Source organism: Carlito syrichta, unplaced genomic scaffold, assembly GCF_000164805.1.
Source record: "Carlito syrichta isolate Samal-C Ts95f unplaced genomic scaffold, Tarsius_syrichta-2.0.1 Scaffold311588, whole genome shotgun sequence".
In the NCBI taxonomy this organism is placed as follows: Eukaryota; Metazoa; Chordata; class Mammalia; order Primates; family Tarsiidae; genus Carlito; species Carlito syrichta.
In genome coordinates, this window is record NW_007255684.1 from 209,545 (window position 1) to 222,600 (window position 13,056).

The window sequence follows — 13,056 nt, forward strand, 5'->3', positions numbered from 1 at the left end:
TCGTAATTCCGGCTACTTGGAAAGCTGAGGCGGAAGGATCGCCGGAGCCCAGCAGCTCGAGGCTGCAGTGGCCAGGAGCGGCCACTGCACTCCAGTCTGGGCAACAGAGTGAGACTCCAACTCTTTGGAACTACAGGCATGCGCTACCACACCCGGCTAATTTTTTGACTTATTGTAGAGATTAGGTCTCACCAAGTTGCCCAGGCAGGTCTCGAACCCGCAGGCTCAGGGATACTATTTTTTTAATTGCCAAAAATTTACTTAATTTATGAGAAAACCAGCTAGATAGCAAAACAGATTCTAAGAGAGATGGAGTGTGTGAAGTAATTAGAGTGGCTGAGAGATAAATGACTGTATAAGGTTGCCAATTTAGATTAAAAACTACTTAATGCTTCTTAGGGTGATAAAATTATAACCTTTAAGAATTATCTTTTCTCTAGACAGAAATAATTAAACTCTCTACTGGATGAAATTAATTTTCACTACTATCAGACAAGAATCATTTTGCATTGTTATCAGTTTTCTATAAGTTAAGGGCTACCCTAATAGAGTTATAAAATACAATAAATCAAAAAATTAGCCGGGTGTGGTAGCGCACGCCTGTAGTTCCAGCTACTTGGAAGGCTGAGGCGGAAGGATCGCTGGAGCCCAGCAGGTTGAGGCTGTGGTGGCCGGGAGCGGCCACTGCACTCCAGTCTGGGCGACAGAGTGAGACTCCAACTCAAAAACATAAATAAATAAATAAATAAAAAATACTAATTATGTGGTGAGCAGTACCTGTCCACTGCACTCCAGCCTGGGTTACAGAGTTAGACCCTGACTCAAAAAAAAAGCCTGATCAATAGTAAACAGCAGGCCGGGCTCAGTGGCTCAGCCTGTTATCCTGCGCTTTGGGAGGCCAAGTAGATTGAGTGGATTGCCTGAGCTGCAGGTTCGAGACCCACCTGGGCAACTTGGCGAGACCTCATCTGTGCAATAAATAAATAAACAAATAAGCCAAGCAAGGTAGTGCACGCCTGTAGTTCCAACTACTTGGAAGACTGAGGCGGAAGGATCGTCAGAGCACAGCAGGTCGAGGTTGCAGTGACCAGGAGCGTGCCACAGCACTCCAGTCTGGGTGATTGAGTGAGACTCCAACTCAAAAAAAAAAAAAAGTAAATAGCAAATCAATCAAAGATGCATATACCCAGAGAAAAAGGCCTGCTAAACAATACCCAGTAGGAAGCTAAAAATGACATTTTGTCTCTTGTCTCTTTTAATTCTGGAAAATTTTTAACAGTCTCCTCTTATGATCATAATATCTAAAATTATGCAGGGGGGACCCCCAAAAAACCTAGTATTTATTAAAAAATCGTGTATTTATTCTTATATGTTTAAACTTCAATCACTTTCACAGTACTCTCCATTTGACGCAATACACCTATCAGAAACTTTTTCCACTGCTCAAAACAGTTTTTGAACTTGTCAACTTTAATGCCTTTTAGCGTTTCTGCCATTTTTTTGTTTCATGTCTTCCACATCAGCAGAACATTTTTCTTTGAGAATTTTTTTCATCTAAAGAAACCAAAAAAAGTCATTCGGGGTGAGATACAGGGTTAACAGGGAGGGTGGGGCATGGAGATCATGCAGTTTTTGGTCAAAAACTGCTGAACACTCAGTCAGTGTAGGCAGATGTGCTCATAAATCACCCATCATGAAATTCACTTTAAAAAAATTTACTGAAGCCAAACACAACCTCTCACAACACTGCTAGCTGGTCCACTGATGTCAGTGGATTCCTAAAACACCTATCTAGTGGGGGAAGCCTGTACTACAAGCGGCCCACCTTCCAAAAAATAATTCTGGGTTTTTTTGGGGGGGATCCCCCCCACACATGGAACAAGGTTAATTTCCTGATTTTAATATTGTACTATAATCATGTAAGCTGTGACAATTGGAAGAAACAGGGTGAAGGGTACATTAGAACTCTCTCTATACTATCTTTGCAACTGCCTACTAATCTATAATAATCTCAAAAGTTGAAAAAAAATGTTTTAAAAGACACTACATTCTGCCGGGCTTGGTGGCTCAGCCTGTAATCCCGTGCCTTTGGGAGGCTGAGGTGAGTGGACTGCCTGAGCCCACGGGTTTGAGACCCACCTGGATAACTTGATGAGACCTCATCTCTACAATAAATCAAAATGAGCCGGGCGTGGTAGTGCACGCCTGTAGTTCCAGCTACTTGGAAGGCTGAGGCAGAAGGATCGCTGGAGCCCAGCAGGTTGAGGCTGTGGTGGCCGGGAGTGGCCACTGCACTCCAGTCTGGGTGACAGAGTGAGACTACAACTCAAAAAAAAAAAAAAAGATACTACAGGCAGCAAACAGCAGACACTCTCACTACTATCCTGACTGTGGTGCTCTTCACAATGTATCTTCTCTATAATAAATCTATCTTTTAAAAAAAAAAAAATAACTATGTAATTAAAAAAGAAAATTAGCCGGGCTCGGTGGCTCAGCCTATAATCCCGTGCCTTTGGGAGGCTGAGGTGAGTGGATTGCCTGAGCCCGCGGGTTCAAGACCGCCTGGGCAACTTGGCGAGACCTCGCTCTACAATAAATCAAAAAATCAGCTGGGCATGGTAGCGCATGCCTGTAATTCTGGCTACTCGGAAGGCTGAGGCGGCAGGATCGCTGGAGCCCAGCAGGTCAAGGCTGCGGTGACTGGGAGTGGCCACTGCACTCCAGTCTGGGTGACAGAGTGAGACTCCAACTCAAAAAAAAATAAAAAAAGGAAATTGAGGCTGGGCATGGTGGTTCACAACCATAATCCCAACACTTTGAGAGGCCAGGATGGGGAGGTCACTTGAGGTAAGGAGTTTTTGAGAACAGCCTGGGCAACACAGTGAGACTTCCATCTTTACAAAAAATAAAATAATTACTCGGGTGTGGTGGGTGTACACCTGTAGCCCTACCTACTTGAGAGGTTAAGGCGGGAGGATCACTTGAGCCCAGGAGTCTGAGGCTACAGTACTCTAGTCCAGGCAACACAGCAAAACTCTGTCTCCAAAAAAAAAAAAAAAAGCCCACAAGCAAAAATCAATTCCAGCTAGCAGCTGCAGCTGCAGTTGCCTATAGGAGAGGGGGCCAGAAAGATGGTAAAATAAATCACTGGCAGGCCAGGCAGGGTGGCTCATGCCTATAATTCCAGCACTTTGGCAGGCCAAGGTGGGAGGATTTCTAGAAGCCAGAAGACCAGCCTTGGCAACATAGAGACCTTTTCTCTATAAAAAATAAAAAAAAATTAACTGGGCATAGTGGTGTACAACTGTAGTCACAACTACTTGGGAGGTCAAGACTGTGGTGAGTCATGATCATGGCACTAAACATCAGCTTGGGTGATAGTGAGACTCGGACAAAAGAAAGAAAGAAAAAATGAAATCACTGGCAAAGAGAAGTGCAAGGATCCACGAGCTGATTTCACTGCTCCTGTCCCATATCCAAATCACCATGAAAAGTGCCCAAGGAAACCATTATCCACAAGGAATTGCTTATGCTTGTCTTTAGAAGTCCTTGTCTAATAACTAGCCATCTTGTCCTACAAATGATATAGTAGAAAGTAAGGAAAGCAATGATTAACAATGATTCGCGAGGTGCGGTGGCTCAAGCTTGTAATTCCAGCACTTTGGGAGGCCGAGGCAAGAGAATCACTTGAAACCAGGGTTTCAACACCAGCCTGGGCAACTGGGTGAGACTTCATGTCTACAATAAATCAAAAAAGAAGCTGGGCATGGTAGCACGCACCTGTAGTTTTAGCTACTTGGAAGGCTGAGGGAGAAAGATCACCTGAGCCCAGCAGGCAGAGGCTGCAGTGGCCATGAGCACGCCACTGCACTTTAGCCCGGGCAGCAGAGTGAGACTCTGATAAAAAAAATAATATAAAATAAAAAGATTCATTACTCCAAAAGAAACAGAAATGCCCATTTCTTGTATGTACATTACCAAAGAATAATTTTGATGCTTTAATGCCTAAAAAGGTTTATAGAGGAAAAGGGGGAAAAAAGAGAAGGAAAATGATGATGAAGATCATGAGAAAGAGGATGAAGAAACTGAATCTTAAGTCAAAACTAGCTTAATTATGGTCTTTTTTGTTTTTTGTTTTTTTTGAGTTGGACTCTCACTTCCCCAAGGCTGGAGGGTAGTGACACACTCACTGCCACCGCAGCCCCAACCTGCTTGGTTTAGGTGATCCTTCCACCTTGGCCTTCTAAGTAGCTGGAAACATAGGCGTGCACCACCACATTCAGCTAATTTTTTTGATTTATTATAGAGACGAGGTCTCGTCAAGTTGCCCAGGCTAGTCTTGAACTCCTGGGCTCAGGCAATCCTCTCGCCTCTGCCTCTCAAAGTGCTAGGATTACAGGTGTGAGTCACCACACCTGGCTAATTATGATCCTTCTAAATCAATATCATTGCTACTATGTAAACATAACACTGTGAGATTTTAACTCCTTAACTTCTCAGAAATTCCAGGTAGACCTTATTCTTTCCTGATTAAGGTATGGCATTCAGTGCATCTATACCATAAATAAATTTACAAGAAGAATAACTGTTGGAAGACAATTCTCCATAATTTCTCACATTTCTGCATAAACCAAGCATAAAACTAGTTTGAACAGTAACCATGCCTTAGAAGCTAGAGATGGTATAGCCCTCCATAAAGAATAAGAGATATACCTCCCCAGAGTCATCCCAAGGCAATAAAGGTAAAGCTCTCTCTTCCTCCTCCTTGTACACATTTGCTTACCTGCCAGGGTAAAGAGTAATCTCTTTGTGGAGAGCAGAATCACTACCAGCCTTGATGAAAGATCACATTTTCCTAATTTCAGGACTCCTCCTATGGCCCAAAAACACTGCACGCAAGTAACATTTGGCCCTCATCACATCACCCTGCGGAGATTGAGTAACTGGGAACTGACACAGGTACAGCTCTGCCTGCTGTTTTGCTGTAATAAATGGTCTGTTTTCTATCCAAGGGATCTTCTGTTCTTCTGTCAGTGTGTGTCTGTACTATAAATGCAGTAGTATATAAATAAATAAGTAGGCCGGGTGCAGTGCCTCAAGCCTGTAATGCCAGCACTTTGGGAGGTTGAGGTGAGAAGATTGCCTATCTCTACAATAAATCGAAAAAATAAGCCTTGCCTGAGCTAGCAGGTAGAGGCTGCAGTGGCCACGAGTGTGTCACTGCACTCCAGCCTGGACAATAGAGTGAGACGCCAACTAAATAAATAAATAAATAAATATAACAGGCAAGCTTTAAGTGGCATAAATTCTCAGACCCTTCACAATTTCTGACTTAAAGTAACTCACACAAGAACCTCAACTACTTGCTCTACATTAACAGTTAAAGATTACACTGTACAAGAAATATACAAGTAAAACAAAAACCAGTGAAAGATTATTATACAGTTATAGCATTATAAAATGATCTACAACTGTGAGTTGTAGGGCAAATGACTATTATACAAATCTGTGTTTGGTTGCTAAGATTTCTAAATTAATGTAAAATGTTAGAAGGCATAAATTTGCTTATGTGTATTAAAAAATTAGCTTAGCTCTCAGAGACCATATATTTAATCTCAATTAAACAGTCAACTGGGCTGGGTGCGGTGGCTCAAGCCTGCAATCCTAACACTTTGGGAGGTCAAGGCGAGAGGATTGCCTGAGTCTAGGGATTTGAGACCAGCCTAGGGGTTTGAGACCAACTTGGTGGGACCTCGTCTCTACAAGAAATCAAGAAAAATGTGGTGGGATTATCAGTTGAGGGAAACTGTCAGGGGAGGGGGGAGAGTACACCTCATCAACAAGGGTACCTGCATAATGAACATTTGTATACCTAACACTGAATTGTACCCCACATCTTTAAAATACAAAATTTTAAAGTTTAAAAAAAAAAAAAAGAAAAATTAGCTGAGTGTGGTGGCACACACCTATAGTTCCAGCTACTTTTAAGGCTGAGGCGGAAGGATCACCTGAGCCCAGCAGGTCAAGGCTGAGGTGGCCATGAGTGTGCACTCCAACCTGAGCAACAGAGTGAGACTCTGACTCAGAAAATTTAAAAATTTTAAAAAGTAAATTGGTTGGGCATGATGGCTCCTGCCTGTAATCCTGGCACTTTGGAAGGCAGAGGTGAGAGGATTGCCTGAGATCAGCCTGGGCAACTTGGCAGGATCTTGTCTCTACAATAAATCAAAAAAATTAGCCTGGTGCAGTGGCACACACCAGAAGTTTTAGTTGTCTGGAAGGCTGAGGTAGAAGGATCACCTGGGCCCAGCAGGTAGAGGCTACAGTGGCATAAGCATGCCACTGCACTCTAGTTTGGGCGACACAGTGAGACTTCAACTCAAATATATAAATAAATAGTAAACTGACCCAGGTGCAGTGGCTCATGCTTGCAATCCCAGCACTTTGGGAGGCCGAGGCAGGAGGACTACTTGAGCTCAGGAGTTCAAAACCAGCCTGAGCAACATAGGAAGACGTTGCCTACACACACACACACACACACACACAAAAAGTTAGAGGCTAAGGCAGGAGGGGACAGCTTGAGCTCAAGATTAGCCTGAGCAACATAGTAAGACCTTGTCTCTACAAAATAAACTAAAAAGTTAGCTAGGCATGTTGGTGTGTGCCTGTGGTCCCAGTTACTCAAGAAGTTTAGGCAGGAAGAGCAATTGGCCCAGGAGGCTGAGGCGGTGGTGAACCATGAGCATGTCACTGCACTCCAACTTGGGCAACAAAGTGAGACTCTAACTCAAAAAAAAAAAGTGTGGATAGTTCCCTAACTGTTGTTCTGTCTGCTGCTCCCTTTTAGTGTACCCAATAAACCTGTTTTCTACTCTAAAAAAAAAAGTATATTGAACTACATAAAACTGCTGACATTCATCCACTTCTAACCTACAAAAATGGTAATCTTATATGATTCAATGTAATATGTAGCTTATGGGTAGTATATTAAATATGAATTACTACACGGCAAGAGAAGACTGCCATTCTATTAGTAGAAAACACTGCATTTTTAGGGCAACCCGCTTGGGGCCCCTACTACTGTGGGAGCTTTCCTGTCCTCTTAATAAATCTTGCTTTCTAAAAAAAAAAAAAAACCGCCGGGCTCGGTTGCTCAGCCTGTAATCCCGCGCCTTTGGGAGGCTGAGGTGAGTGGATTGCCTGAGCCCGCGGGTTTCAAGACCCGCCTGGGCAACTTGGTGAGACCTCATCTCTACAATGAATCAAAATGAGCCGGGTGTGGTGGCGCACACCTGTCATTCCAGCTACTTGGAAGGCTATGGTGGAAGGATCACCAGAGCCCAGCAGGTCGAAGCTGCGGTGGCCGGGAGCAGCCACTGCATTCCAGTCTGGGTGACAGAGTGAGACTCCAACTCAAAAAAAAAAAAAAAAAAAGACTGCATTTTTAATGTAATTAATATCATTTTTCAGCCAGGCTTGGTGTCTCAGCCTGTAATCCCGCGCTTTGGGAGGCTGAGGTGAGTGGATTGCCTGAGCCTGCGGGTTCAAGACCCACCTGGGCAACTTGGTGAGACCTCATTTCTACAATAAATTAAAAAAAAAATTAGCCGGGTGTGGTAGCACACGCCTGTAGTTCCAGTTACTTGGAAGACGGAGGTGGAAGGATCGCCAGAGCCCAGCAGGTCGAGGCTGCAGTGGCCGGGAGCAGCCACTACACTCCAGTCTGGGTGACAGAGTGAGACTCCAACTTAAAAAAAAAAAAAAATCATTTTTCTTTTCCATATTTAAAGTAAAAGCCAGGCTGGGCATGGTAGCGCATGCCTATAATCCCAACATTTTCAGGGGCAGAAGCAGGAAGATTGCTTGAGTCCAGGAGTTCGAGACCAGCCTAGCAACACAGTGAAACCTCATGTCTACAAAAAAAAAAAAAAAAGCTGGGTGTGGTGGCATGCACCTGTAGTCCCAGCTACTGAGGTGGCTGAGGAAGGAGGATCACTTGAGCCCAAGAATCAGAGGCTGTGGTGAGCCATAATCGTGCCACTGCTTTCCAGTCAGGGCAACAGAGTGAGACACTGACTCAAAAATAAATAAAAGTCTTGAACTTTTAAAAAATATATTTACAAACTTAAAATCAGCTACAGCAGACTGATCTAAATATAAAAAGTAAAATATTTAGGCGTCTAAAAGGTAAGACATGATTTTCTCCATAACTTTAGGGAAGGAAAAGATTTAAGACAAAAAAATCACTAAGTATAAACATAAACTGGACTACTTTAAAACCAAGACCAATTAAAAGTAAAAACACACGTTAGAGTAGAAAAGAATATTTACAACACAAAGTAACCAGCAAAGGGCTCCTAATCAGTTTATATAAAGAGCTCTGTTGAATTAAGAGATAGACAATACCAAGTGCTGGCAAGGGTATGGAGCTAAGGGGGTTCTCAATACCGATGAATCTCACAAACATCGCACTGAATAAAAGAAGGCAGACCCAAGCCAGGCTCGGTGGCTCAGCCTGTAATCCCGCACCTTTGGGAGGCTGAGGTGGGTGGATTGCCTGAGCCTGCGGGTTCGAGACCCACCTGGGCAACTTGGTGAGACCTCATCTCTACAATAAATCAAAAAAAATTAGCTGGGCGTGGTAGCACACGCCCGTAGTTCCAGCTACTTGGAAGGCTGAGGCGGGAGGATCGCCGGAGCCCAGCAGGTCAAGGCTGCGGTGTCCGGGAACGGCCACTGCACTCCAGTCTGGGCGACAGAGTGAGACTCCAACTCAAAAAAAAAAGAAGGCAGACCCAAAAATGAACATGCTACAGTCCTGCACTGCCAAACAATGGGGTACATTCTGAACGAGTCAGGAGACAATTCTGTTGTGCGAGAAACACCTAGGCCCTGTGGTAGAGCCCACTGCCCCTAGTCTGTAGAGCTATATAGCATGTTACTGTACTGAATATTGAAGGCAACTGTAACAGAATGGCAAGTATTTAAAAATATCCAAATATACAAAAGGTACAGTAAATATACAGTGTAGAAGATAAAAAAGAATACACCTGTATAGGCACTTGCCATGCAGGACTCAAGCTGCTCTGGGTGAGTGAGTGAGTGAGTGGAGGAACGTAAAGGCCTAGGACATGACTGCACGACCACTGTGGACTTGATAAGTGCGGTACACTGAAGCTACACTATGCTTACTTTTAAAATATTTTTCTTATTTCAATAACAAATTAACCTTAGTTTACTGTAACTTTTCTACTTTATAAACTTTTAAATTGTTTTAATCGTTTTTACTCTCTTGAATAACTTAGTTTGAATAACTTAGCTTAAAATACGAACATACTAGCCAGGCTCGGTGGCTCAGCCTGTAATCCCGCGCCTTTGGGAGGCTAAGGTGAGTGGATTGCCTGAGTCCGCGGGTTCGAGACCCGCCTGGGCAACTTGGTGAGACCTCATCTCTACAATAAATCAAAAATCAGCCGGGCGTAGTAGCGCGCGCCTGTAGTTCCAGCTAATTGGAAGGCTGAAGCGGAAGGATCGCCGGCATCCAGCAGGCGAGGCTGTGGTGGCCAGGAGCGGTCACTGCACTCTAGTCTGGGTGACAGAGTGAGACTCCAACTCAAAAAAAAAACAACGAACATACTGTACAACTGTGCCAAAGTATTATTTCTTTATATCTTTATTCCCCTGTATTCCTTTTTCTATTTTTAGAGTTTTTTTCTTTAAACTCCTGAAATATTTTTGTTAAAAACAATGATAAAAACACATACCAACCTAGGCCTACACAGGGTCAGGATCAAGATGTCATGAGGCAATAGTATTTTTTCAGTTCTATTATAATCTTATGTAACCAATCTTGTAAATATGGTCTACTATTACCAGAAGACTGTTATACAGTGCACGTCTGTACAGTATTTGACTATTTTCTAGTTGCACTAACATTAGTCCTGAAATGTAAAGCACCAGTTTCTTCAATTCTCGGATCTTCATCTCCTACATTCATAATGGTATTTTAAATGTCTAAGCCTGCTTAAATTTGGGCCTCCAGATAAAATGAAGATTACTACTAGAAAAATCATATTTTACTTGTGTGACACTTATTTTCCTTGGGTACCAACAGCCTTAGACAGAAAAAAATGATCCTCACCCACATTCCATAGCACTATTACATGAATGATTAATATAATAATTAATTCTTCCCCCATCCCCCAAATGTGACTTACCCTATCATAGAGCTCAATGATTAAGTGATAAGCAGCTTCATCACTTCCAAACTGAAAATCTACAATTCTATCCACACCAAGCTGTTTTGCACTGACTAATCTCCGACTCTTCAGATGTTTTCGGCACTAGTTAAGAAACACAAGAAAAAGGCATTAATACAGTAAAAGTGAATTCCTAAGCACATGGTACTGGTTTATAAACAAACTTCATTATCATCAGAAATAATACTTAAGCCAGGCTCGGTGGCTCAGCCTATAATCCCGCACCTTTGGGAGGCTGAGGTGAGTGGATTGCCTGAGCCCGCAGGTTTGAGACCCACCTGGGCAGCAAGACCTCATCTCTACAATAAATCAAAAAATCAGCCGGGCGTGGTAGCGCATGCCTGTAATTCCGGCTACTTGGAAGGCTGAGGTAGAAGGATCGCCGGAGCCCAGCAGGTCGAGGCTGCGGTGGCCAGGAGCGGCCACTGCACTCCAATCTGGGTGACAGAGTAAGACTCCAACTCAAAAAAAAAAAAAGAAATAATACTTAAAAGATAGTAGAGAACAGTATATTAATAAAAGCTTACAGATGATAATTAGAGGGAAAACATTTTATTTTAGACACTGACTGCTAACTCTGAAACAATATTTTATATTTAACTTTTAAAAAGACAATCACAGACCGATAGCAAAATTTGCTTTGTTGCTTTGTACATTTAAAATTCCTTATTCGCGTCCTACTAACCTCACCCAAAGTAATAACCTTTATTTGCTTTTGTTTTTTGTTTTTTGTTGGAGTCTCACTGTGTCACCCAGACTGGAGGGCAGTGGCACCCTCACAGTCACTGCTGCCTCAACCTGCTGGGTTCAGGCAATCCTTCCACTCCAGCCTTCCAAGTAGCCAAACTACAGGCGTGTGTCACCACACCCAACTACTTTTTTGAATTACTGTACAGATGAGGTCTTGCGAAATTGCCCAGGCTGGTCTCAAACCCATGGGCTCAGGCAATCCTCTCACCTCTGCCTCCTGAAGTGCTGGGATTACAGGCATGAGTCACCGCGCCTGGCCTGTTTATTTATTTATTTTTTTGAGTTGGGGTCACTCCATCGCCCAGGCTGGAAGGCAGTGGCACACTCACAGCCACCCTAGCAACAACTTGCTAGGCTTAGGTGATCCTTTCGCCTCAGCCTTCTAAGCAGCAGAAACTACAGGTGCATGCTATTACACCCAGCTACTTTTTAAATTTATTGTAGAGATTTTTTAAAGAGACAGGGCCTTACTATGTTTCCCAGGCAAGACTCCAGCTCCCAAGCTCAAGCTATATTCTCACCTCAGCATGCCAAGCAGCTGGGACTACAGGTACATGCCACCATGCCCAGTTTATTCCCATAAGCTTTATTATTACCCAAATAGAATGTTCCAGATATTGTCTTTAAGTTTTTGATTAACTTATTTCATATTCAAATGCAATAACTCATTCTTTATTAAATCCCATTCCTCTTATTGCTAGCCATGAAATTAGTCTTTTTTTTTTTTTTGAGTTGGAGTGTCATTCTGTCACCCAGGTTGGAGTGCAGGGGCACGCTTACAGCACCCCAGCATCAACCTGCTGGGCTCTGGCGATCCTTCCACCTCATCCTTCCAAGTAGCCGGAACTACAGGTGCGTACTACCACACCTGCTAATTTTTGATTTATTGTCAAGATGAGGTCTCACCAAGTTGCCCGGGCTGTTCTCGAACCCACGGGCTCAAGCAATCCACTCACCTCGGCCTCTGAAAGTGCTGGGATTATAGGCATGAGCTACTGCCCCCAGCCTTTTTTTTTTTTTTGAGTCAGAGTCTCACTCACCCAGGCTGGGGTGCAGTAGCATGCTCACAGCCACTGCAGCCTCAACCTGTTGGGTTCAGGAAATTCTTCTACCTCAGCTTTCCAAGTAGCTGGAACTACAGGTGCATGCCACCACATCTGACTACTTTTTAATTTATTGTAGAGACAAGATCTCACCATGTTGCCCAGGCTGGTCTCGAACTCGTGGGCAATCCTCTCGCCTCAGCTTCCCAAAGTGCTGGGATTATTTTAACAACTAAAATAAAATTTGCCGGGTTCAGTGGCTCAGCCTATAATCCCACGCCTTTGGGAGGCTGAGGCCTGAGCCCGCGGGTTCGAGACCCGCCTGGGCAGCGAGACCTCATCTCTACAATAAATCAAAAAATCAGCCGGGCGTGGTAGCGCAAGCCTGTAATTCCGGCTACTCGGAAGGCTGAGGCGGAAGGATCGCCGGAGCCCAGCAGGTCGAGGCTGCGGTGGCCGGAAGTGGCCACTGCACTCCAGTCTGGGCGACAGAGACTCGAACTCAAAAAATAAATAAATAAAAATAAAATAAAATAGTATGTCAAACTCAAATACAAATTACTTGGTCAACACCTATTGTTTTAGATTACATGTACTATCCTTTAGTACAAATATTTAAGTATGATAGGGACTGGTAAAAGACTACTCTGTAGCCCCAAAACAAACTGCATACTTTTTTCTTTTCTTTTTTTTTTTTTGAGTTGGAGTCTCACTCTGTCACCCACGCTGGAGGGCAGTGGCATGCTCCCAGTAACCGCAGCCTCAACTTGCTGGGCTCAGGCGATCCTTCCAACTCAGTGCTCCTAGTAGCTGGAACTACAGGCATAAGCCACCATACCCAGCTAATTTTTTGATTTATTATAGAGACGAGGTCTCACCAAGTTGCCCTGGCTGGTCTCAAACTTGCAGGACTCAGGCGTCCTCTCGCCTCAGCCTCCAAAAGTCCTGGAATTATAGGCATGAGCTACTGCCCCTAGTCTTTTTTTTTTTTTTTGAGTCAGAGT

The 13,056-nt window shown here is 43.7% G+C and overlaps 1 protein-coding gene across 2 annotated transcripts in view; it reads right to left on the reverse strand.

Annotated features, from left to right (window-relative positions):
* Positions 1–13,056, reverse strand: part of NEMF (nuclear export mediator factor) — a 74,549-nt gene that overhangs the window by 58,918 nt on the left and 2,575 nt on the right. For both annotated transcript variants that reach the window (XM_021717957.1, XM_008068841.2), the window contains exon 3: positions 10,218–10,343. In XM_021717957.1, coding sequence (XP_021573632.1) covers positions 10,218–10,343 — 126 coding nt within the window. The remainder of the gene's footprint in view (positions 1–10,217; positions 10,344–13,056) is intronic.